The sequence below is a fragment of the Oenanthe melanoleuca genome, chromosome 4A, assembly GCF_029582105.1.
Source record: "Oenanthe melanoleuca isolate GR-GAL-2019-014 chromosome 4A, OMel1.0, whole genome shotgun sequence".
In the NCBI taxonomy this organism is placed as follows: Eukaryota; Metazoa; Chordata; class Aves; order Passeriformes; family Muscicapidae; genus Oenanthe; species Oenanthe melanoleuca.
Genome location: NC_079338.1, coordinates 246,280 through 272,812, shown reverse-complemented (window position 1 = coordinate 272,812; position 26,533 = coordinate 246,280). Strand labels below are relative to the sequence as shown.

The window sequence follows — 26,533 nt, the reverse complement described above, 5'->3', positions numbered from 1 at the left end:
TCTCCCTGCACACACCTGGCTGCTCCCTGCACACACCTGGCTGCTCCATCCCCCTGCACACACCTGGCTGCTCCCTGCACACACCTGGCTGCTCCAGGCTCTCCCTGCACACACCTGGCTGCCCCCTGCACACACCTGGCTGCTCCATCCCCCTGCACACACCTGGCTGCTCCAGGCTCTCCCTGCACACACCTGGCTGCTCCATCCCCCTGCACACACCTGGCTGCCCCCTGCACACACCTGGCTGCTCCAAGCTCTCCCTGCACACACCTGGCTGCTCCCTGCACACACCTGGCTGCCCCCTGCACACACCTGGCTGCTCCAGCCCCCTGCACACACCTGGCTGCTCCAGGCTCTCCCTGCACACACCTGGCTGCTCCAACCCCCTGCACACACCTGGCTGCCCCCTGCACACACCTGGCTGCTCCCTGCACACACCTGGCTGCTCCAGCCCCCTGCACACACCTGGCTGCTCCAGGCTCCCTCAGCCCCACACCTGGGCAGGGAGCAGGGAGCAGTGCCAGGCTGGCAGCGTGGGGCACGGTGTGGGCACAGCCCTGGCTCTGTGCTCATGTGAAGGCAGGTGAGGCAGGTGAGACTGCTCCAACCTGCCTGCAGATGCTGAGATAGAGGCACAGGTACAAACTGAGCCTGGGGGGAATGCACCAACCTGGAGAAGCTTTAACCCCTTGTGCCCATGAAAGCAGAGAGTCCCAGCCCTTCTGCCTCTATCCCTCTGCTCTTCTGCTTCTGGAAGAGTAAACAAAATGCCTATACCACCACAAAGCCACCCAGACCATCACCAAGCCATGGCACAAACAGCATTTTTGGAGCTTCTCCTGTGGGCAGAGCCTGGGTGCTGCCTGGGGACCCCTTCTGCCCCTGCAGTGCACGGGGGGCTGGAGAGGACTCTGCAGAGATGTGGGGGGACCCTGCCCTTGCAAAGCCTTTGGTCCCAGAGTGCCAGCACTGAGTGGCTCTGTGGCTGCCAAGCCAGGGCAGCTCCCCCTGCACGGCCAGGGTGGCTCTGATGGGCTGAGCCCCAGCCCAGGGCTCCCCCAGCCCATCCCAAGCACTCCTGGCAGCCCTGGCACAGCCCCAGTGCCAGCTCCCCCAGCCCATCCCAGCTGCCAGCCCCAGTGCCAGCTCCCCCAGCCGTGCTGGGCTGGTCACACTCCAATGCCCTAGGGCAATGGCAGATGCCTGGGCAGGTTCTCCCTCCTGCAGCCAACAGCCCTGCTGCTGTGCTGCCCTGGGGCTGGGCACAGCCACTGCTGCTGGCAGGAGCCCCAGGGCAGGGCACAGCCCAGCCCTGCTGCCCTCCTCACCCCCAAAACCACCCCAGGAGCACCCCGAGCTCCCTGCCCCTGCCAGGCTGCAGCCCCACTGCAGGAAGGAGCAGGAGCCAACCCAGCCCAAGGCAGGATTCTCCAGAAGTTACAACAACTGGGAGCACACGGGGGAGGGAGCCCTGGGCAGGTGCTGGTGCCAAGAGCTGCTCCAAACCTGCTAAAGCTGCACCCAGGGCAGTGCAGAGCTCACTGCTCCAGGAAACCACCCACTTCTGCTAAAGGAGAGATTTGCTTCTCTCCTGGGCACTGGGAAGGAAAGATCTGCTCTGTGACACAGCCAGGAGAGGGGAGCCTGCAGCATGGGGGGCAGGAGCCACCCTCGGGGGGCTGCCAGGGGGGCAGGGCCACTGTCACCCCTCCTCACACATGCAGGCCATGCACAAGGGTCCAGCATGGACCAAGAGCATCCAGATGTTGGTTTTCCTGTGGAGCCCAGCAGAATCCAGCTGTTTGTCTCCCTGGGACAGCCCTGGCTCAGGCTGGAGCCTCCAGCACTGGAGCAGCAGCAGGACAGGGGCTCTGAGGGGCAAGCAGCAGCCTCTGAGCCCCCTGCCCATCCATCTGGGGTGGATTCCATTCCACCCCAGTGAGTCAGAGCCCAGGGAGTCATGAGGCTGCCTGGAAAATCCCAAGAGTTCCACAACATAAACAAACACCTTGTGGCTTTGCTTTGGTGGTTTGTTTTTTTCTCCAGGCCTTTGGAGTGGATTTGAGTCAAGGTTTGAGCTCCTCTCCAAAGTCTCAGCATAGCACACATACCAGAATTCTGCATGTGGAGAGAAAAACAGGAATTCTGCACATAGAAGGAAAAACAGGAATTCTGCACATGGAAGGAACAGCAGGAATTCTGCACGTGGAAGGAACTGCAGGAATTCTGCACATGGAAGGAACTGCAGGAATTCTGCACGTGGAAGGAACTGCAGGAATTCCCACATCCAGGAAAATCACAGCCTCTCCTGTTGGTAGCCCTGGCCACCCCACAGGAGCTCAGCTGCATCAGGACACCTGGGCCATCCTCTGCAGCAAATGCTGAGTTATTGCAATGAGGGACTGGGCCAGGATCCTGCAGGAATGCTGCTCCCTGCCTGCTCCCTGCCCATCCTGTCCTGCAGCCCCTCCCCTGCTCCTGCAGCCCCTCCCCTGCTCATCCCCCATCTGAAAGGCTCTTTCAGCCCTCAGCAGGGTCAGTGACCCTCCCAGGCTGATCCTCCTGGCAGACCCCAGCCCTGAGGGTCACCCACTGAACCCTGATCTAATCTGCTTTTCTTCCTTTCTCCCCCCATCGGTCCCCCCATCTTTCTCAGGGCTCCCTTTGCCAGGGGGAAGGTTTTGTTCCCTCTGACACCAGGGGTTGATGTGCTGGCAGGGCTGCACTGCTCCCACCAGAGCCTGGGCTCTGAGCAGCCCATCACAACTCAATTCCTGGTGTTTCACAGCAGTTAAAAAGCAGCTTTTGAGCAGTAAATGCCACTGGCGGCGTGTGGGATCCCTTCCTGCCCCAGGGTGACACAGGCTCAGCCCGCAGGATGCACTGGGCATGACTGGGATGTAAATCACCCCCAGGGTCACGGTGATTAGTGCATTCTCCGGGCTCTCCCTGCCCCACCGAGCCATTCCCAGCAGGAACGGGGCTCAGGCAGGGCTGCCCCTGCCCTGCCCTGCCCTGCCCAGCTGGGCTGGGAGCACGGGACCCCGGGGAACACCAGGGAACCCCCGGGGAACCCCATCCTGGGGGGCTGGAACAGCCCCTCCTGCCTCTGTGGGACTGGGATGGGATTGGGATGGATATTGGGATGGGGATTGGGATGGATATTGGGATGGGGATTGGATTGGGATGGATATTGGGATTGGATTGGGATTGGGATGGATATTGGGATGGGGATTGGGATGGGGATTGGATTGGGATGGATACTGGGATGGGGATTGGATTGGGATTGGATTGGGATGGATATTGGGATGGGGATTGGATTGGGATGGATATTGGGATGGGGATTGGATTGGGATGGATATTGGGATGGGGATTGGGATGGGGATTGGATTGGGATTGGGATGGATATTGGGATGGGGATTGGATTGGGATTGGATTGGGATTGGGATGGATATTGGGATGGGGATTGGGATGGGATTGGGATGGGGATTGGGATGGATATTGGGATGAGGATTGGGATGGATATTGGGATGGATATTAGGATGGATATTGGGATGGGGATTGGATTGGGATGGATATTGGGATGGGGATTGGATTGGGATTGGATTGGGATGGGATTAGGATGGATATTGGGATGGGGATTGGATTGGGATTGGATTGGGATGGATATTGGGATGGGGATTGGATTGGGATTGGATTGGGATGGATATTGGGATGGGGATTGGGATGGGGATTGGATTGGGATTGGGATGGATATTGGGATGGGGATTGGATTGGGATGGATATTGGGATGAGGATTGGGATTAGGATGGATATTGGGATGGGGATTGGGGATTGGAATGGGTGTTGAGAGGAATGTCAGATTTGTCTTTACAAACGAGCTGTGGGTCTGCTGGTGGATAAAACCAGCACTGAGAGATAAAGGAAACAGTGGGATGGATTCCACTGATTGATGAATGGAAAAATATCTTTGCCTTTACAAACAAACTGTAGGTTTGCTGTTAGATGAAAACCAAAACCAAAAAAAACCCCAAAAAACAAAAAACCAAACCAAACCAAACCAACAAAAAATACCCCAAAAAACAAACAAAAAACCCCAAAAACTAAAAAACCAAAACCAAAACCAAAAAAACCAAAAACTAAAACAAAACCCAAAAAACCTCAAAACCCCCCAAAAAACCAAAAAACAAACAAACAAAAAACCAAAACAAAAAAAACCCAAAACAACAACAAAAAAAACCCAACAAAAAACCCAAAAAACCAACAAAAAAAAACCAACCCCCCCCCCCAAAACCAAACAAAACAAAAAACCCCAAAAACCCAAAAAAAAAAACAAAAAGGAAGAGAAAAAGCAGGAAGAAAATGGATTAAACTCCAGAGTTCAGGGAGTGACATGTTTAATTGCTAATGTGCCTTTGGGATTATTCGTTTTTAAGGTTTTTTTCCCAGCCCAGCTGGTGTCATTCTCTAATACCCAGTGAGCAGCAAACAGATTGTGGGAGAGGAGTTGTGCTCTTTCTGCTAATAAATAAATTAATAAATAAATAAATGCAGATCAAAGCAGTGAGAAAAAAAACCCTTCTGGTAATTTTTTTTTTTTTCCTTCTGTTTCCCAACTGGTCCTGAACATATTTCCTGCTGGGACTGAGAAGGAACACTGTGAAATTCAGAATCACAGCTCAGCAGATGAAACAGAACTGCTGGGTTTGAGCAGGGATGGTGGAGAGGAGGAGGAGGAGGAGGAGGAAGGAGCTGAGCAGACCCAGCCCTGGGCTGGGGTCCCTGGTGGGGATGGAGCCCCCAGACCCCTGAGACCTCCTTCACCCTCTTCCCAGGCTGAGCTTTAATACAGATTATTTCCCCACTGGCCACGTTATCACTGTGTGGGAAGGGAAACCAGAAATTTCCCTCTCATTCCATCAGGAAAACCAGATGAAAATGAGCTCAAGGTAAGAATTTCTGTTTTTCCAGGGTGAGGGCAGCAGGGCTCAGAGATGGAGAGGAGGAGGAGGAGAACCCCAAACTGCAGGTCCTGGCCACCCCCAAAGGCAGAGCTGGGGATGTGCTGTGGGGTGAGCTGACCCAGGGAAACACAGAGAAAAACATGAAATAAAGAACAGCCTTTGTCTCCAGAGGGAGCATCACCAAACAGAGACCAAATTCCTGCCTGAGCCCAGAACTGGCACCAGAACTGGCAGCAGCCAGCCCAGCAGGGATGGGCACCTCTGGGGGGAGAGAGAATCCCAGGGGAAATGATGAGAGGGAATTCCCAGGGGAAATAATGAGAGGGAATTCCCAGGGGAAATAATGAGAGGGAATTCCCAAAGGGAAATAAGAGGAAATTCCCTAGGGAAATCAGAGGGAATTCCCAAAGGGAAATGAAATGAGAGGGAATTCCCAAGGGAAATGCTCTTAGGGGAAGGGAGACAGAATTCCCAAGGGAAATGCTGTGACCCCTCAGGTGAGAGGGAATTCCCAGGGGAAATGCTCTTTGCCACTGCATCTCCTTCTTTAACACCACTCACCTGCTCTGGCCTGGCACACTGCAAACAGAACCAGCAGTTCATGTGGCAAACAGCATTCCTAAATCACAGTCCTAAATCACAGTCCTAGATCACAGTCCTAGATCACAGTCCTAAATCACAGTCCCAAATCACAGCCCTAAATCACAGTCCCAAATCACAGTCCCAAATCACAGTCCTGGATCACAGTCCCAAATCACAGTCCCAAATGACAGTCCCAAATGACAGTCCCAAATGACAGTCCTGGATCACAGTCCCAAATCACAGTCCCAAATCACAGACCTAGGTCACAGTCCCAAATCACAGTCCCAAATCACAGTCCCAAATCACAGGCCCAAATCACAGGCCCAAATCACAGTCCCAAATCACAGGCCCAGATCACAGTCCCAAATCACAACCCTGGATCACAGTCCCAGATCACAGTCCCAAATCACAGTCCCAAATCACTGTCCCAAATCACAGTCCCAAATCACAGTCCTAACCCCCTGCTCCAGTTGCTCCCCCAACACCCTCCCCAGGCATCTCCCCCCTCCTGCTGCATGTCAGGAGTGTGTGCAGCTGGAGCAGCTGTGGCTGAAGGACACTGGGGCTCCCCAGCCCAGCAGCTCCCAACACACCAGCATTCCTGACTGCACCACGGGCTCAGAGCTTCCCAACCTGCAGATGCCACCAGGGAACAGCCAGACCCCATAAACCACAGTGCTCCACCAGCCTCAATAAAAATGGTTCCACACTCCATTCTCCAGGAAAAGCCCCGTTCTGGCAGCCTGGAAACACTCAGGGGCAGCTGTTCTGGGATGAAGCCTCACAAACACACCTCAGGAGGTTTGGGTTTGTCAGGCTGCAGCTCCACTGCCCCTGAGCCCTTGGACACAGGGCTGGGGGAGCTCACAGGACACGGCTCCTTCCTCAGAGGCCAAACAAGGGGCTGTTTTCTCCCTGTTTTCCATTACAGTGATTTTTATGGATCACTCCAGCACGAGCAGCAGGCTCCAGCCAGGACAAGAGCTTCATCCATCAGGCTCTCTTGTCTCCAGTCACCACCATCACAAAAACAAACAAACAAAGACAGCCCTGGTGTTCTCTGTGGGATCCCGGATGTCTGGCTCCCAAAATCCTTCTGGGGAAACAAGGGGGGAGTCAGGAGTTATGGTTTGGGCTCACCCCACACCACTCACACCTTTCTGTTATTGGCTGAGCTTACCCACAGCCAGAGGTGCCCAGGAGAGCAGCCAGGGGCTCAGCTGGCTCACAAGGGCTTGGCTGCACTGTGATGGGTCTGGGCACTGAAATGCCCAAATCCCAGACTCCCACAGCAGATGTGAACCCCTGCAGAAGCTGCAGTGCCCATGCTCAGAGGGGATGGCAGGGTGCAGATTTACCCAGCAGCTCCTCAGGAGGAAAAGGTGTTTCCTGCAGGGACATGGCACCCCACTCCTGGCTGCTCACAGCCCTGGGGCACAGCCTGGAGCACCTTTGGTGCAGCCCCACAGAGCTGGGCCAGAGCCAAGGGTGATTTCCCAACCAGGAACACTGCTGGGCACTGCAAAATCCTCCCCCAAACCCAGCAGGTGAAGGCAAGGAGCAGGAAATGCCCAGTCCATGGCACAGAGACTGGGATGGCTGAGAACATCCCTGCTCCTCCCAGCAGAGCCAAGGACATGATCCCTGCCCCACAGGGCACACCTGTGTGAACAGCCAGCCCTGCAGCTCCCAGGCAGGACACCTGCAGTACAGGGCTGCCCATCTGCCCCAGGTGTGCAGGACAGATCCCTGCCCCTCTGCCCCAGGTGTGCAGGACAGGGCCCTCCAGCTGCTCCAGATGTGCAGGACAGATCCCTGCCCAGCTGCTCCAAGTGTGCAGGACAGGGTCTCCAGCTGCTCCAGATGTGCAGGACAGGGTCTCCAGCTGCTCCAGGTGTGCAGGACAAGATTCTCCAGCTGCTCCCAGCCACAGGCTCCCAAGCAGCCCCAGAGCTGCAGGAACTTGCCCACCTGGAAGGCAGCTCAGGAATTTTGGGGACACGCCCCTGCTCTGCCTGCTGGCTGACAGAGATCAAACCCAGGTGGGCTGGTCTGTGCTGCTCACAGGATCCTCTGGGTGGAAAAGAACTTTGGGGTCAAGTGCAAGGTGCAGGTGCCACGGGGAGCAGAGTCTGTCAGTCTGTCTGTCTGTCTGTCTGTGCCCAGCCCCACAGCACGTGGGGAGGGTTCCCCAGCCCTGGGAGCACAGAGCAGGAGTGGGACTCTGAGGGACCAGCCTAAGGCAGGTAAGGAACCCCCCTGCTCCTTCCCAGGGCCCCCCACATCCATCCCCACCCCGACACAGGGGGATTTATCAGCAAGTGTGCTGCACTGCATATTGATTTCTACAAAAGGCACATCCAACTGCTCCAACTGGATATTCAAAACTGTGGTTTTTAAAAAAAATAACACGTCAGATGTCAAGGTAAAATCACTTAATTACACCTGTCAGGTGTTTCACAGGCTAATGTGATAATAATAGCAATATTCAGTATCACAGAGCAAGGTCTGGGGCCTGCTGAGAAATTCATCTGACACTCAACTGCAAACCAAACCACTCAGAGCCCCTGAGTGTGGCTGGGACCTGTTTTCCAGGGAGGAACCACAGAGCAGAGCCTGAGGAGGGGCAGAGTCCCCCCAGAGCCCAGCAGCATCAGCTCACTGCCACTCCTGAATATTCATTGTGCCCAAGTGCAATATATCCTGAATATTAACAACTCAGGGCAGGAGCAGCAGAGCTGTGGCTGCTCTGGGAATGGGGGAATGCCAGGACAGGGACAGCACTGCTGCTCCTCACTTCCCACCCTGCAGGGGCTGCAAGGGCCCCCAGCCCCGTGCCCCCCGTGCCAGGCAGGCTCAGCCCACCCCCCCAGGCAGGGCTGTGCCCTCCCAGACTGCTGGCTGTGAATGTCTTTAAAGCAAAACTGGATTTTATTTCCCCTGGATGAGGATGCCCAGAGCAGAAACCCAAATAAAAGAGAAAATGCAGCAAAATGCAGCCACTGCTAGGGAGGGATGGACTCAGACCCTGCACAGCCCCTCAGGGCAGGAGGGTCTCCTGCAAGGCAGGACAACAGACAGGTAACACACCTGCACACAGGTAACACACACTGCACACAGGTAACACACACTGCACACAGGTAACACACCTGCACAGAGGTAACACACACTGCACACAGGTAACACACCTGCACACAGGTAACACACACTGCACACAGGTAGCACACACTGCACACAGGTAACACACCTGCACACAGGTAACACACCTGCACACAGGTAGCACACACTGCACACAGGTAACACACCTGCACACAGGTAACACACCTGCACACAGGTAAGCACAAACACAGGCACTTGGATCCAGAAGCTGCCATTTAACCAGAACCCATCTGCAAACCTTCCCTGTCCCCAGAGAGCCCAGACTGAACCCAGGCTCTGCCACCTCCCAGGACACAAAGGCTGGTATGAACCCCCCAGGCCCATCCCAAACATTGGGATTTTCAGTTCTGTGCTTTCATTTCCCAGCTCAAGCTGCTCTTGAGATAGCAATACTGAAATTCTCTTGGATGTGGATGTAGGTTTGGAAAAAGTGAGAGATTAATCCAATCAAAGCAGTTCTGCAGCTCTGCTGTCTCAATATCCATAATAGCTTAGTTATTAGTGAAGGAAAAAAAAGGAAAACTCACTCAGAAAAGAAGATTTCTGGGATGCAAAGCAAATTATCAAAGCTGCCAGTGCTCAGTGCTGGCTCCTGGCCCCTGTGCCCCAAAACCAACCAACATCTGAGCAGGGATGGGGATGCTGCTCTGGGTGCTGGGGCACTGAGGGACAGGATGGGGACACTGGTGTGCAGCACAGTGCCCTGCTCAGGGAGGTCACTGGGTACCCAGCTAAAAACCCTAAAACCACCCAGAGCTGGGCAGGAGCCCCTGGCTGAGCTGGGGGTCCCCAGAGCCCCCCTGCCTGCCCAGCTGAGGCACTGGGGGGACACGTGTCCCCTGCTGGGGTCCCCCCAGCAGCCCAGAGTCAGCCTGGCTGGGGCTGCACCCCTCCCTGCTGGGAACAGAGCAGCCAGAGCATCCCTGGCTCAGGGCTGAGCACTGAGCTGCTCCTGCTGGAACAGCCCCCATCTGCTGTGTGGGAGTCTCAGCAGCCACAACTGCAGCCCTTGTCCTCAGCTGACTCCTCCTGGTGTGAAAAACAGACACACACAGGCAGCAGAGCTGCTGAGAGCCATGGCAGGGCAGCAAGCAGGGCCACAGCAGCCTGGCTCTCCCTGCACTGCTGGGATGCACCACAGCTCCCAGGGGAGCAATCCCCCCCTGGGGCTGGGGGCTCCCCTCGCCCAGCACTGCCCAAAGCCCTGGGGGCACTGCCAGCTCTGCACTCTGCAGCACAGGAGCTCTGCTGAGCCTGCTCTCCCTCCCTGGCAGGGGACACAGCCTGGGATCCCACCTGGCTCCCTCTCCAGCAGAGAGAGGATAGGAATGGTACAAACACCACTCTTCTCTTCCTTTGCTCTATTTCCAGCCTGTCAATCTGCAGCAGCTCAGCAGCAGCAAAGGAAAAGCCTCCTCAGAGCTGCCCCTTCTCTGGCTCCTTACAGGGAGCAGAGCTCACAGAGCTCTGACAGCAGCCAGTAATTAATGCAGAATGCTCTCCTCAAACACTCCCTCCAGCAGCCAGGGATGGAGGGATGGAGAGATGGAGGGATGGAGGGAGGGAGGGATGGAGGAGCTGCTGAGCTCTGCTGCTCCTGTTGCACCCCCAGCCCTGCCAGGACCCAGCACCACACACAGCATGCTAATTACAACTTGCCAGCAATCTGAATTTATAATTGGCTGAGATCTCACTGGGCAGATAAAGCCCTGCTGTCCTGGGCACTGGCTCTATCTAGGTCAGGCTGTTAGTTTTGCTCTTAATCTACACAGAGTTTTAATTTCACCTTTAATGTTGGCGAGCTGAGCCAGCAGACAACTTCTGCCACAGGCTGTGCTCAGCAGCTGCACCCTGCTGAGCCCAGAGAGAGGGACAAGGGGCAGGGCCAGGCAGATGTGCCCAGGCTGCTCCCAGCAGAGTGTCACAGAGCCACGGAACAGCACCTGCACTGGAAACCCTGAGCATGAACCTGCCCAGGGTAAAACAGAGTGCCACACATGCACCCTGCCACCCCAGCTGTGAGAGCTCCTGGGCATGAACCTGTACAGGGTAAAACAGAGTGCCACACATGCACCCTGCCACCCCAGCTGTGAGAGCTCCTGGGCATGAACCTGCCCAGGGAAAAACAGAGTGCCACACATGCACCCTGCCACCCCAGCTGTGAGAGCTCCTGGGCATGAACCTGCCCAGGGAAAAACAGAGTGCCACACATGCACCCTGCCACCCCAGCTGCTGAGGCACACTCCAGCACTCTGCCCCATCCTGCCTGGCACCGTGTGCTCCCTCTCAAACCAGAGCTCTGCTCACGCTGGAATTGTCATTCATGACATAAACAAAAGGAGCTGCACAAAATAAACCCATCAAAGGGATTAAAGATGGCTCCTGGAACATCTGGAGGTGTGCAGTGCAGAGTGCATGGATCACTGCACAGCATCCCCAGGGAAGCCAGGCTGCTGGAGGCTTCAGATGTAAAACCAGCTCGGGAGAAAGGGGAGCACTGGGAGGAGGCTTCTCACTTGCACACACCAGCCCAGTTCCAGGCACTCAGCTCTTCTGAAGAAACAAAAAAAACTTCCCCACCAAAGATTTCTGTGGAAAGCACAGCCCTTCTGACAACAGGAAGTTACTCACTTCAAAAACCCAATTTTCCATCAAAAACAAATCTAATTTGAAAGGCGTTCCCAGCCCGCTCAAGATGCGGGATCAAAGCCAGGGATTAATTCATCTGCTGCCTGTGAGCACTGTGGGCTCTGGGAGCAGCCCCAGCTCAGCAGGGAAAGAGGGACAGAGGGACAGAGCCCTGCCCTGGGCCCATGGCAGCCACTGGAACCCCAGATTGAAGGAGTTCAGGCATTTCAGGTACGTGGAAGGATTTTCATCCCTGCCAGGGAGCACAGGGGGGTCGGAGCTGGGACTGACACCACACGAGGAGGTGGCACAAGATGCCAAAGCAAGCACTGGCCCTGCCCTCCACGGCCAGAATCACCTCAGACTTACTGAAAAGGGAAAAGAAGAGTTCTGGCAAGCTGCTAGGCCTCCTCAGATGGACCTGCCTGGCTGGAGCAGGCAGGAATATTCCAGGGTTTTCACTTCTCTGCCCAGGTTTCATTGCACGCAAACACACACGGTCACTGCTTTCCAGGGTTTCCAATTTGCTAATTGAGACATTTCCTCATGGAAAAAGAATGTCCTGGAGCAGGGACAGGGCTGCTGGCACAGCTCTGCACAGCAGGCAAGCCTAGGTGAGGATGAGGAGGTGGGAGCTGGGCAGGCAGAGCACGAACCCAAAGCCAAACCTGGTGGCTGGAGCAGAAGGAAAACACAGCCAGGAGCTCCCACCCCACTCCTGGTGCCATCAGGGTGTTCAGTCCCAGCACTGGGCAGCTCCAGCAGAGTTTGCAGTCAGGGAGGTGGGAACCAGCCCAGGAAACTCGACATCTAGGAAGATTTCCTTCCAGGCACCAGCTCGTTTAAAAACAAGGAGGAAAAAAAATAATCTGGTCTGCACAAAAATACCCAAGTGTTCTGTCCTTTTGTGGAGCACTGAAGTATTCCTCCTGCCCTCAAAATACATGAGAGCAGAGAGAGGGTTTTGTTCTAAACATGAACAGGTCAGAGATCCCAGAAAAGCACTTCTGGGGCAGAGTGAGCTGGAACATGAAGAGAGAAAGGCCAGAGGAGCAGCAGCTGAGACAGGCGTGAGCAGGGCTCTAATGGGAACACGAGTGCTGCCACAGCCAGTGTGACCTCAGCTGGCACCTGCTGCACTTCCCCCATTTAATAAAGGAATGAGAGGTGTTTGCAGGCTCATTCAGAATGCACGGGGGGCAGAGAGGGATTTCAAACTTCACACAGGTCAAACACCATCCACTCAGGTTCAGACCACAGTCCCTGCAGCTCTCAAATCAGGAGCCTCAGCCCCCAAATCAGGATGACTCCGTGTAATCTCAGCTCCCAAATCAGCACTGGTTCCCTGCAGCCTCAGCCCCCAAATCAGGATGATTCCCTGTAACCTCAGCTCCCAAATCAGCACTGAGTGCTCTGGATCAGCACTGACTCCTCCGGATCAGGACTGGTTCCCTGCAGCCCCAGCTCTGGATCAGGACTGAGTGCTCTGGATCAGCACTGATTCCCTGCAGCCTCAGCTCCCAAATCAGGATGATTCCCTACAAGCCCAGCTCCCAAATCAGGACTGATTCCCTAAAATTTCAGCTCCCAGATCTGGACTGATTCCTTGCAGCCTCAGCCCCCAAATCAGGACTGGCTCCTTGTAATCTCAGTTCCCAAATCAGGACTGATTCCCTGCAGCCCCAGCCCTGGATCAGCCCTGATTTCCTGCAGCCCCCAGCCCTGGATCAGGGCTGAGTTCTCTGTTTCAGCACTGATGATTCCCTGCAGCCCCAGCCCTGGATCAGCCCTGATTTCCTGCAGCCCCCAGGCCTGGATCAGGGCTGAGTTCTCTGTTTCAGCACTGATGATTCCCTGCAGTCTCAGCCCTGGATCAGCCCTGATTTCCTGCAGCCCCCAGCCCTGGATCAGGGCTGAGTTCTCTGTTTCAGCACTGATGATTCCCTGCAGCCTCAGCTCTGGATCAGCACTGATCCCCTGCAGTCCCAGCTCCCACTCCACACCGATCCCCTGCAGGCCCAGTTCTGTTTCAGCACTGATGATCCCCTGCAGCCCCAGCTCTGGATCAGCCCTGATGATTCCCCACAGCCCACCTCCCACCCCACACTGACCCCAGACCCCACGGCTCCCCCACCGCAGGCCCCGCGGCTCCCCCTCACCTTGAGCTTGTCGAAGCGCTCGCTGAGCGAGGCCACCTGGTGCTCGCGGTGGCGGCCCACGAGCTTGCAGAGGGCGCAGATGAGCTGCTCGTCGCTGAGGCAGTACATGCTGACGCGCTCGCCCTCGTGCTCCAGGCAGGCCAGGCCGCGCAGCTGCGCGTCGGGCACGGGCTCCAGCAGCCGGTGGCTGGTGAAGGGCTTCTTGTTGGGGTGCGTGGCGCGCAGGCAGCGCTCGCAGTACGACACCTCGCAGGTCACGCACGTCTTGACGGCGTCGCGGGGCGGCTCCTGCTCGCAGAACTGGCAGGGGACGCGCTCGGGGTGCCGCTCGCCCCCCGACATGGCGGGGCCGCGGCCCGCGGGGCGCCGGCTCTCGCTCGGCGAGCCGGGCCCGCTCAGCGACGCCTTCTGGAAGCGGTCGATGATGTTCTGCAGGGTCACGTTGCGGCGCAGCCCCTCCAGGCCGCGCGGGCTGAGGGGGATGGCATGGCGGCAGGTGGGGCACTGGAAGGCCGCGGGCTCCAGGCCGTCCCCGGAGCAGCCGGACAGCAGGATGCGGTGCGCGCAGCTGAAGCACAGGCTGTGCGCGCACGGCAGCAGCAGCGGGTCCTCGAACAGCTCCAGGCAGATTGGGCAGGTCAGCTCCGACTCCAGCGTTTCCATCTTCAGCGAGCGCAGCCCCGATCCTGCGCGGAGAGCCGGGCACGGGGGTGAGGAGCCTGCGGGGAGCAGAGCGCGGGTGAGGGGGCAGCGGGGCTGTGGGCTGCTCCCTGGGGCTGGACAGGTCACCCCAGCACCCTGAGAGCCTGTGCACATCACCCCAGCACCCTGAGAGCCTCTGCAGGTCACCTTCACAGCCTGTGCAGGTCACCCCAGCACCCTGACAGCCTGTGCGCATCACCCCAGCACCCTGAGAGCCTCTGCAGGTCACCCCAGCACCCTGAGAGCCCCTGCAGGTCACCCCAACACCCTGAGAGCCTCTGCAGACTGGCACTGCCACCCCCAGCCCCCCAGCACAGCCTGGGGCCACCCCAGAGCCTGGGGCAGAGCCTGGGCTCACAGCGGGACAGGAGCCACAAGGACGGGATGGGAGAGGAGCAGCAGCAGCTCCTGGGACACCCCCAGCCCAGCCCAGCCCAGCCCAGCCCTGGCCCCTCGGGCTGCAGACAGAACCATCACTTGATGCTTGTGTGGGTTGTGCTGCCAAGAGTCCCGTGCAGCAGGGCACAGACAAACCCCTGAGCGGCCCCTGCAGCAGCTCCAGGCTGCTCCTGCTGAGGGGGAAAGGCAAATCCAGCCATGGAAACTCTGAGCAGAGCAGCCCAGCAGCTCCTGACATCCCATCCTCTCCCTGCCTCTCCTGGCCACGCTGCTTGCAGCAGGGCGGGGAGGGCAGAGTTCCACGGCTGGCTGTCCTCTGCTGCTCCCCACAGCAGCCAGGGATCCTAAACCAGCTCCAGCTGCAGGCAAACAACACAAGCTGTATTTTTAGCTCCCTTCCCTCCCTGGAAAACAGCTCCCAGCAGGCAGCTCAACCTGCTGCTCCCAGCTGGGGTTTGCAGAGCACCAGGAGCTGCAGCCCAGTGCTGCCGGGCTCTGCTGGGCTCTGAAAATCCTTCCCTGGCAGGGTGGGCAGGGCTGGCACAGTCCCCAGAGCAGCTGTGGCTGCCCCTGGATCCCTGGAGTGCCCAAAGCCAGGCTGGATGGGGTTTGGAGCAGCCTGGTCTAAGTAAATGTCCTTACCATGGCAAGGGATTGGAACTGGATGAGCTTTAAGGTCCTTCCAACCCAAACCAGCCTGGAATTCCACAGAAAAGGGCTGTAACCAAAGCGTAGGGGGATGACCCAGCAGCAGGGAGGGTGTGGCTGCTGGCAGCCCCTGCAGATGGCAAACTGCCCTGGTGCCCACCAAACCCCTCAGCTCCATCACCCCCACCCCACTGCACATCTCCCCACTGCCTGAAATGGGATTTGCAAGTGCCTGGGGGAATCCCTGCGCTCTCCCCTGCACCAGCTCAGGGGGATTAGAAATAAATCCACTGGGTATTTGGACACGTTCGTGCTGCAGCAGCTCTTGCTGCCCAAACACAGCCCTGCACACACACACACATTTAAAATTATCCTTCTTTTCCCCAAGAGAGCCAGGGCTGGATCCAAAGAGCAGAGGAGAGGAGGGCTGCCAGCAGTGCCTGAGCTCAGCCAGGGAGGGTTCTGCAGCCATGGGGAGGCAGCAGGAGGAAGCTCCAGGGCTGCCAGGATGGGGCTCCCAGGGCACCCCAGCATCCCTCCAGCCAGCAGACACAAAGATTAAAAAACAGAAAGAACAGGGTTTGTTTCACACTCTGACCCAGACTGGGAAAAGGATTGAAAGATCAGGGTTGGTGTGAGGGGCTCCCCAGCACCCTGCCAGAGGCAGCAGCCCCCTGGGGCAGCATCCCACTCACACCCAACACTGCAAAACCCCAAACAGCCCCTGGTCTTGTTCCATTCGTGCATCAATCTCGTTCTCCCTGCTGGGACAAGAGCTTTTACCTGTGGCAGGGCCGAGGGGAGCCCAGGCTGGGACAGGAGCCCCTCGGAGCAGGGAGGGAGCCCTGCTCCAGAGCAGCCTGCTGCCATCAGAGCCTTGCATGCCTCTCTCTTTGATCTTCTCTTTGATGTCCAGGACTGACACAGCACAAGGAATAGCTGATGAGATTGAAACCTGCTTTCTTTAGAGTCATTAACTCCCCAAATATGAAAGTTATAAAATATTGACACTGTTCACAGTGTCACTCGTGCCCAGGGCCAGTGGCCCTGTCCCTGCTGGCTGCAGTGACAATGAGCAGCAGCAGCACAGGACAGCACCCAAACATTCTGCTGTGTTCAGCTGAGCTTTGCCCAAAAGCCAGGGAGAAGAGAGCAGCAGCCAGCCCAAAATTCACAGTGTACATCACCTGAGGCCACAGCAGCCAGCCCAAAATTCACTTTTCCCCCTGGAGCAGCATCCAGGCCCTATTTTTGCCCAAGTTTTCCAAGCCCACACAAAGCTCCCTCTGGTCTCCCCCAGCACCACCCTGGCCAGCCTTCAGAGTCACATCAGGATACCCAGCCCTGCTCAGAAAAATGTTAAATCTGCAGGTTGATATTTTCCACACCAAGCATGTTTATTTATTTCCCCTCCCCCTTTTTTCCCTCTTTTTGTTTTTCCCTTCCCCTCCTCCCCAAAAAGCTCCAGTGGAGATTGCTCAGCCCTTCCAAGAATGAGGCTTTAGAAGAGCTATGCTGCTCCACCCGTGCATTAAGGGAAAAGCAATAAAACATGGCAGCCCTTTCCTTAATTGGCTGGGTGACAGCAGGATACAGAATCTGGGCAGCAGTTGTGTCTCTGCTTTTGTTGTCCTGGGGAAATGAGTTCAGAAGGGACTGGAGTGGAGGGGAGGACAGAACAGCCCGTGCAGAGCAGCAGCCACATCTCCTTCCTGAGGAGCCCAGCTCAGCCCCAGGGCTGCAGGGACCCTCTGCACCCCAGGGGGACAGGACCCCTGCCCTGCCAGCCCCATGGGGACACTGCCCTGCCAGCCTCATGGGGACACTGCCCCTGGCTCCAGCCCCATGGGGACACTGCCCATGGCTCCATGGGGACACTGCCCTGCCAGCCTCATGGGGACACTGCCCCTGGCTCCAGCCCCATGGGGACACTGCCCTGCCAGCTCCATGGGGACACTGCCCTGCCAGCCTCATGGGGACACTGCCCCTGGCTCCAGCCCCATGGGGACACTGCCCCTGGCTCCAGCCCCATGGGGACACTGCCCTGCCAGCCCCATGGGGACACTGCCCATGGCTCCATGGGGACACTGCCCTGCCAGCTCCATGGGGACACTGCCCATGGCTCCATGGGGACACTGCCCTGCCAGCCCATGCCCTGCCATTGCTCAGTGCAGCCAAGCAGCAGCTCCAGCCCCTGGCAGAGCCCAGCCTGACGCTGGCAGTGCTGTGCAGGCAGCCCTGAGCCCTGTCCTTGTCACTGTCCAGCCTCCCCGGACACTTCCCACGGCTCCCGGGGAGCAGGGAAGTGCAGGGGCATTGTGCTGCTCTGTGCAAGGTTAAATATATCAGCACAGCTCCTTGGGCTGCATTCCTGGGAGGCTGCAAGGATAAACAACGCTTCCTGCAGGAACTGGAGACAATGGGGGGATAATTAGTGCTGATGCCCAGTGCAGAAACAAGGCAGGTAGCAGATATTCTGGACTTTTACACCCTCCTCCCCCCACCAGTGCTCAGAAAGGGGCACTCACTCTGGTGGAACTGGGTGTGACTGGGCTCCCGGACCAGCTCTAAGACATTGATCATTTAAAAGGAGGGAAATTGTGGCTGATGAGGGCTCAGCCTGGGGGTTCAGCATTCTGGGATTCACCACTCCAGGGATTCACCATTCCAAGGGTTCACCACTCCAAGGGATTCACCATTCCTGGGGATTCCAGGCACACAAGGACAGGTCTTGGGGACACGTCTGTCCCCGTGGGGTCCATCCACTGAGGGTCCCAGCAGAGGAAGTTTGGAGATGGAGCTCACAGTGTGCCCCAGCCCAGCCCAGCCCAGCTCCGGATCGGCCATGAACAAACCCAGGGGAGCTCCCAGACCACTGCAGGACGGGACCCCCTGTCCCAAACGGACCCCATTTCCCAAAGGGACCCCAAGTCCACAGGAACGGGTCCCCCACACGTCCTTCCACAGCCAGCACAGATCAGCTCTCCCTGCAGATTCTCTCCATCCCACAGAAGGCACGACTATGGCTGGTTTCCAAAGCACGGCGGTTTTTGCTCCTTTTTCCTGCCCCGGTCCCTCGGGAGTGCTCCTGCACCACATTTCCCATTTCTCGGGTGCCGCGGGATGACAGTGACCCAGCGCTCCCCGGACACTTTTCCAGGTCATTTAAAGCCTTTGATGACAAAACGCTCCCGCGCCCGAGGTGACTCAGAGCCATTAGCATCTCGCAATAAAGTACATTTATAAACAAAAAGCTCCAATTCCCCCGGCTCAGCCTCCCCCTGCAGTGTCCCCCCTCGGCTCCAGCGCACTGCATCTCCCCAGAGCTCTCTGAGGGACAGCCAAGGTAGTTTTGGGAGCCTGCAGGAGCTGAGGATGCTCAGGTGGAGCAGGTGAGCACAAAGGTGATCTCCTGCCATCCCTCCCAGCTCTGCTCAGTGCAGCAGGTGAGCACAAAGGAAATCTCCTCCTCCATCCCTCCCAGCTCTGCTCAGTGCAGCAGGTGAGCACAAAGGTGATCTCCTCCTCCATCCCTCCCAGCTCTGCTCAGTGCAGCAGGTGAGCACAAAGGTGATCTCCTGCCATCCCTCCCAGCTCTGCTCAGTGCAGCAGGTGAGCACAAAGGTGATCTCCTGCCATCCCTCCCAGCTCTGCTCAGTGCAGCAGGTGAGCACAAAGGTGATCTCCTCCTCCATCCCTCCCAGCTCTGCTCAGGTGCAGCAGGTGAGCACAAAGGAAATCTCCTCCATCCCTGCTCCTCCCCGCAGGCTGCCGGAGGGGGCAGAGGCACAGCACACACACAACCTGCTCTCACACTCAGGGAAATTCTTTAATGATCTGAAAAGAGCCCAAAGCGTTCCGAATTCTGCATTTGTCACGATCACAGAGGACTGCAGAGCCTCCCCGGGGGTTTGACACCTCAGGAGCCCCTGACAGTGCTGGGGCTGTGATGCACAGGCAGGCACAGCTCACTGCTGGGCAGTGAGAGATTCCTGGGTGCTGGAGGGGGCAGAGGTCACTGCAGGACTGACCACAGCGGTGGCCAGAGGCTTGGGAGCAAGAGTTTGAAAAATCCTGCCCCTAAAACATAAACAGTGTTATGTTTATAGATATATATACTCAGTCTGGCAGGGCCATGGGCTCCCTCATGCCAGTGCTGGAGCACTGAGCAGCACCACAGGCAGCAGTGCCACTGCCACAGTGTCACGGTGGGACAGCATGGTGGCACCACCATCACCATCATCATCATCACCACCATCACCATCATCATCATCACCAGCAGCACCACAGGCAGCAGTGCCACTGCCACAGTGTCACGGTGGGACAGCATGGCATCACCACCATCATCATCATCATCACCATCATCACCATCAGCAGCACGGCAGTGTGGTGGCAGCCTGAGCCAGAGCAGCACCCAGCCAAACCCAGCCAGAACTTAGCCTAAACCCCAGCCAAAACCCCAGCCAAAATCCAGCCTAAACCCCAGCCAAAACCCCGGCCAAACACAGCCAAAATCCAGCCTAAACCCTGGCCTAAAGTGTCCCTGCTGGGCTGCCAGAGATGCTCTGGTGCCCCTGGAGCTGTCCCCAGCTCCCCTGAGCCCCACTCCAGCCCTCTGCAATTCTTCCCCTTCACTCAAAATCGGGTTTGTGCATTAAAGCAAAATTTAATTTCTAGGCCATTACCCCGACGTGATCTGCTTCCTGCATGTGCAAAACGAGGCACAGAGAGGCTGAGCAATTCATTCCCCCTTGGACAGGAGTCTCGGCTGCAAACAGCAGCACTGCCATCCCTTTCCTCCTGGAATGCCGTGGGAAGTGAGTGAGGCTGGGCACCCCAGTGCAGCAGGCACAGGGGCTGCAGTGTGTGCTCATGCAGGGATGCAGCAGAGCCCTTGGATCTGCCCCCACAGCCTCACAGATGCACCAAGCTCCCATTTATTTCTCACACTGGCTTTCCACAAGCCCGTGGGTTTTCCTTCTCCCCCTCCAGCAGAGCTGCCAGACAGCCAGATTTATAAAATGCAGTTTTGAGACCTGAGAGCTTGCAGCATCCAACTGCAACATCTGTGAAAAAAAAAATCCCAGAAAAATCACAAACTCCAACTCCTCCAAACAAAAGCCTCACACAGCTCTCCCCCACTTCCCTTCTCCCTTTGGAGAGTAAGGACCACAAGGCAGTTGAAGCACAAGTGACAGCAGCTCCCCATTCATGCTCAGGCTGGGATTCCATCCCAGCCCGGCCCCACCCGCGCCCTTTCCCGTCCAGGGGCGGAAATCCCACGGGAAATGCCCCAAAGGAAGGCGAGCAGAGAGCAGATGGCACCACCCAGAGCCGGGGCGGTGCCGGGCTCCTCCCCGGGACATCCCAGCTCCCACCAGAACCACCCGGAGCTCAGAGACCCGGAGCTCAGCCCAGCCCTGAGCTGCAGGGCAGCCCTGGCCGGGCTGGGAGCAGGTGGGACACACCTGGGCTTTGCAGTGGGGCACCCGGGGGTGTCCTGGCTCTGGGAGCAGCCGCTGGGGAGCACCAGGGGGGATCTGGGACACCCCACATTCCCGTGAGCAAACACACACGGAATGAAGGACATCCCACAGGGAGGGAAAGGGGGACAGGACATGATGCTTAGGTCGGACATCAGGACAGGATTTCCACCCAGCAGGTGACTGAGCACTGGGACAGGGCAGTGGGGATGGCCCCAGAGCTCAAAAAGCACCTGGACACCCCTTGCAGGGAGATGATGAGAATCTTGGGGTGGCTGTGCAGGGCCAGGAATTAACGACCCTGAAGGGTCCCTTCCAGCTCAGCCTGTTCTGTGACTCCTTCAGAGGGATAAGGGGAGCACTGACACGCAGGAACTGCCCCAGCACAGAGATGCCCCTGCCCTCCTGGCACCAGGAGCTGGGGAGCAAGCCAAGCCCACGGGGACACAGTGAGACTGCCCGAAAAAGAGATAAACAGTGCCCAGCCTGACCCCCCATCCCAGAGTTTGTCACCCAGCCCCATTCCCACACTGTCCTGGGGCCAGCTCCCCACTCGTGTCCTGGCTGTGCTCATGGGCATTACTGGGGCTGGGGGCAGCGGGTGGGAGCCCCAGAAAACAAGGACAAGGGTGTCCCCACGCTGGCCCCAGGACAGGGATGGAGCACAATGGGCCGTTTCCTGAGAAATGCAGCACATCCAGAGGCACAGAAAGGGCAACTCTGCCACCGGGACAGGGGCTGGACAAAGCCAGGGGAGGGGCAGCGGCTGCCCCACATCCTGCCCTGCTGGCACAAGTGCAGCGTGCCAGGCTCTGTGCCCTCCCTGCCCAGCATGGGCAGCTCTGGGGCGCTGGCACGGGGTCAGGGAGCGTGGAGGAGCTCACACAGGCTCAGGGCAGTGTGAGGAGCTCACACAGGCTCAGGGCAGTGTGGAGGAGCTCACACAGGCTCAGGGCAGAGTGAGGAGCTCACACAGGCTCAGGGCAGTCTGGAGGAGCTCACACAGGCTCAGGGCAGTCTGGAGGAGCTCACACAGGCTCAGGGCAGAGTGAGGAGCTCACACAGGCTCAGGGCAGAGTGAGGAGCTCACACAGGCTCAGGACAGTCTGGAGGAGCTCACACAGGCTCAGGGGTGCATGGAGGAGCTCACACAGGCTCAGGGCAGTCTGGAGGAGCTCACACAGGCTCAGGGGTGCATGGAGGAGCTCACACAGGCTCAGGGCAGCGTGAGGAGCTCACACAGGCTCAGGGCAGCGTGAGGAGCTCACACAGGCTCAGGGCAGAGTGAGGAGCTCACACAGGCTCAGGGCAGTGTGGAGGAGCTCACACAGGCTCAGGGCAGTCTGGAGGAGCTCACACAGGCTCAGGGCAGAGTGAGGAGCTCACACAGGCTCGGGGCAGTCTGGAGGAGCTCACACAGGCTCAGGGCAGAGTGAGGAGCTCACACAGGCTCAGGGCAGTGTGGAGGAGCTCACACAGGCTCAGGGCAGTGTGGAGGAGCTCACACAGGCTCAGGGCAGTCTGGAGGAGCTCACACAGGCTCAGGGCAGTCTGGAGGAGCTCACACAGGCTCAGGGCAGTGTGGAGGAGCTCACACAGGCTCAGGGCAGTCTGGAGGAGCTCACACAGGCTCAGGACAGTGTGGAGGAGCTCACACAGGCTCAGGGCAGTCTGGAGGAGCTCACACAGGCTCAGGGCAGAGTGAGGAGCTCACACAGGCTCAGGGCAGAGTGAGGAGCTCACACAGGCTCAGGACAGTCTGGAGGAGCTCACACAGGCTCAGGGGTGCATGGAGGAGCTCACACAGGCTCAGGGGTGCATGGAGGAGCTCACACAGGCTCAGGGCAGTGTGGAGGAGCTCACACAGGCTCAGGGCAGTCTGGAGGAGCTCACACAGGCTCAGGGCAGAGTGAGGAGCTCACACAGGCTCGGGGCAGTCTGGAGGAGCTCACACAGGCTCAGGGCAGAGTGAGGAGCTCACACAGGCTCAGGGCAGTGTGAGGAGCTCACACAGGCTCAGGGGTGCATGGAGGAGCTCACACAGGCTCAGGGCAGTCTGGAGGAGCTCACACAGGCTCAGGGCAGTCTGGAGGAGCTCACACAGGCTCAGGGCAGAGTGAGGAGCTCACACAGGCTCAGGACAGTCTGGAGGAGCTCACACAGGCTCAGGATCCCTGCAGCCCCGCCTGGCACGGCACAAGGCTCCTTTCAGAGCTGCACAGACGCCCCATTCTCCTGCTGCTGACCTCCAGGCCCTGGCATTTTTGGGAGCCGGGCTCTGCAGTGCGAGGGGCTGCCCCCACAGCCGGCACACACTCGCATTCCAGGCAGGGAACACTGAGAGCAGCACAGGCTCAGCCTGCCCCGGCTCTGCCCTCCCGGGGAGCACCACGCACCCTCCCACCCCACCAGCCCCAGGGGGCTCCGGGCAGCCTGATGTGGGTTTGTTACAGAATTGTTTGTCATCGGCAGCACAGGAACAAAATAACCACGCTGCTCATCAGCCCCGCTGAATGAGGCAGCTGTGCAGACAGCTCCAGCATCTCGGATGGGACAGCCCCGGACCCTCAGGGAGCACCACCCCCCCACAGGCAGGGGCTGAAAGGCTCAAAGCCCCCTCCCCACTGCAGACACCCCAACCAGCAGCTGAGAAACCCACAGGGAGCCCAGGGGAGCCACAGCGAGGTTTGGAAACATCCATCCATTCCCAGAGGGGATGGAGCAGGAGACAACATAATCCTGGCTTCAGAATTAAGTCGTTTGTCAATCCCCACGGTCCCAGGGCCGGTCCCACCCCTCACAAACACACAAACACACACACCCCCGAGCCGTGCTCACTCACAGCCCAGCACAGCCCAGCCGCTGCTCGCTCTGCACGGCAGGGATTTATCACCCACGGCAGCTCCCTTCCCTTGCAAAGCAGCATTTCCAGAGCAGGCAGGCCGTGGGCTGCGCACAGGCACGGCCTCCCAGCCGCCATGCCGGGCTCGGGTGGCAGCAGGGGCACACCCAGGGCTCTGCAGGCACCTGCCCGAGCCCAGACTGCTGCTGCTGTCCTTGGCACCGGCTCTTCCTTCCTCCTGGCACTGCTACTGCGCTTAACGCGTTTACCCGGGAGCATCCCCTCGGTGTGGGAGCAGCCCCTCGGTGTGGGAGCAGCCCCTCGCCTGGGGGAGCATCCCCTCGGCTGTGGGGGCATCCCCTCGGTGTGGGGGCATCCCCTCGGCTGTGGGGGCATCCCCTCGGCTGTGGGAGCATCCCCTCGGCTGTGGGAGCATCCCCTCGGCTGTGGGGGCATCCCCTCGGTGTGGGGGCATCCCCTCGGCTGTGGGGGCATCCCCTCGGCTGTGGGGGCATCCCCTCGGCTGTGGGAGCATCCCCTCGGCTGGGGGAGCATCCCCTCGGCTGGGGGAGCATCCCCTCGGCTGTGGGGGCATCCCCTCGGTGTGGGGGCATCCCCTCGGTGTGGGGGCATCCCCTCGGTGTGGGAGCATCCCCTCGCCTGCGGGAGCATCCCCCCGCCTCTGGGAGCATCCCCTCGCTGCTGCTGGACCAGCCTCCCTCCTCCTGCCGTGCTTTTACCAGCCCTCGGGCAGGGGCACAAGCCGAGCACGGAGTGTGCTGCTGGACGGTGAAATGCAGCAGCAAGCTCAGCCCCGCAGAGCCGCTCCAGCGCAGCCCGAGGGTCACTGCCCGGGGCACGGCCGGCAGGGCCAGTGCTGGCCACGTCGGGAGGGTCCGGCAGCAGCTCGATACCGCACTCCGAGCCTCGGCGGCAGCTCCGGCTCTGCGGACACGGCCCGGCGATGCCCCCCGCTCGCCAGGCAGCGCCGCCAGTCCCACCCGGCCGGCAGAGCCGGTCTCCCCGCAGCCGCCTTCCGACAACAAAAGCGGAGCCGAAACCTCCGGGCTGGCGGGGAGAGCTGGGCGGCAGCCAGCGGGGGCAGGAGCCGGGAACGCGGCGTGTCCGGGCTTGAGGCAGCGCCGGAGCGGCACAGCCGCATCCCGCCCCTGAACCCGCGCGGCGAGAAACCCGCGCTCGGGATGCGTTTGGAGAGGTGCCGCTCGGGCACGTTTCCCAGCAGCTGCACAGATCCTCGGCGCAGGCCAGGATCACACACACCAGCCCGGCAGGGACTCCAAAACACGGGCAGCACCCCGCAATGTCCCCGAGCCTGGCAGGGACCCCAAAACACGGGCAGCAAGCACCCCGCAATGTCCCCCAGCCCGGGGCCAGACCCCCACGCGTGGCCGTGTCCTTCTGTGCGGCTCCGGGCCACGGAGCCACCAGTAACTCCCAGTAACTCCTGTGGTCCTGGAGTTCCCCGGATTGAGCCGCGCCGGGGAAAGGGTGCGGGGGGCCCGGGAGCGCCAGGGCAGCACCGGCCCCGCGGCAGCGGCGACAGCCCCGCACCGCGAACCGAGCCCGGCACCGCCAACCCGGCACCGCGAACCGGACTCGGCACTGAAATCCGGGCCGGGGATGAGGAGGGGCCGCGGGATCCCGGAGCCGCGGGCGGGGAGCGGGACTTGGCAGCGCCCCGCAGCGCCGCGGCCAGCGCGGCTCCCGCCGAACCGGGGCACGGCCAGGCCGCGGGCAGAGGCCAGCCCGGGAGGGGACAGGCCAGCCCCGGGAGGGGACAGGCCCGCCGGCGTCCCCGCCGAGCGGCGGACGGTGCCGGGCCGGGCTGGCGGACGCGCTCGGCAGCCGGCAGAGGCGGCGGGAAGGGCGGCAGCCCCGGCTGCAGACCCGCGGGAAGGGCCGCGCCGGGGCCGCTTCGGTGCTTCTTCCTCCCGCCCCGGTGCCACCGCTGGGCCGCGGCATTCCCTCCCCGAGTCGGTACCGGAACGTGCCCGGCCCGGTTCCTCGTCCGCTCCGCTCCCGATGCCGCTCCCGGTAGCAATGCCGGTGTCGGTGCCCGTACGTACCGCGGGAGCCTCCCCGCCGCTGAGCCCCCCCGGCCCGGCCCGGTTCCCCGCCCGCCCCGCTCCCGGTGCCGCTCCCGGTGGCAATGCCGGTGCCGGTGCCGGTACCGGTGCCCGTACGTACCGGCGGCCCGCGGGAGCCTCCCCGCCGCTGCCCGGGCATCTTGGAGGCGCGGGGACTCGGCGGCGGCGGCGCGCGCGGGGCGGGCGGGGCGGGCGGGGCGGGCGGGGCCGCGCGCCAGCACCGGGCCCCGCCCCTCGGGGCTGGCCCCGCCCCCCGCAGGTGGGACCGGGGACAGAGTGTGCGTGTGTCCCCTACGGGACTGGGGACAGCGGGACTGGGGACAGTGGGACAGGCGACACTGTGTGTGCGTGTGTCCTATGGGACCGGGGACAGCAGGACTGGGGACACCGTTTGTGTGTGTGTGTGTGTGTGCCATGGGATTGGGGACACCGTGTGTGTGTGTGTCATATGGGACACGGGACAGCGGGACAGGGGACAGCAGGACTGGGGACACCGTGTGTGTGTGCCATGGGATCAGGGACACTGCGTGGGGACAGTGGGACAAGTGACACCGTCTGTGTGTGTGTCCCATGGGACTGGGGACACCGCGTGTGTGTGTGTCCCATGGGATCAGGGACACTGCGTGCTCCCATGGCATTGGGGACACTGTGTGCTCCCATAGGGACTCTGTTCCTGTGGGGTTAGAGGCAGTGTGTGTCCCTATGAACTGTGTGCCCATGAGTTTATGGTGACACTTGCTACCTTGACAGCGGGCCTTTCACCACATTTATTATTTTCAAAGTGAAAAATTAATTCAATGGGGTTTCACCACCCGGTTCAGCATCACAAAGGAACGTCCCAGTGTTCTCCACGCAGCAA

General features: G+C 59.5%; 1 protein-coding gene across 1 annotated transcript in view; it reads right to left on the bottom strand.

Moving 5' to 3' along the window:
* MID2 (midline 2) overlaps positions 1-25,854 on the bottom strand; it is a 44,444-nt gene extending 18,590 nt beyond the window's left edge. The window contains exons 1-2 of the mRNA XM_056491037.1: positions 25,775-25,854; positions 13,493-14,211 (exon numbers count right to left, since the gene is read on the bottom strand). Of these exons, the coding sequence (XP_056347012.1) occupies positions 13,493-14,155 (663 nt within the window). The 5' untranslated portion in view covers positions 14,156-14,211; positions 25,775-25,854. The remainder of the gene's footprint in view (positions 1-13,492; positions 14,212-25,774) is intronic.
* Between the last annotated feature and the right edge of the window lie 679 nt (positions 25,855-26,533).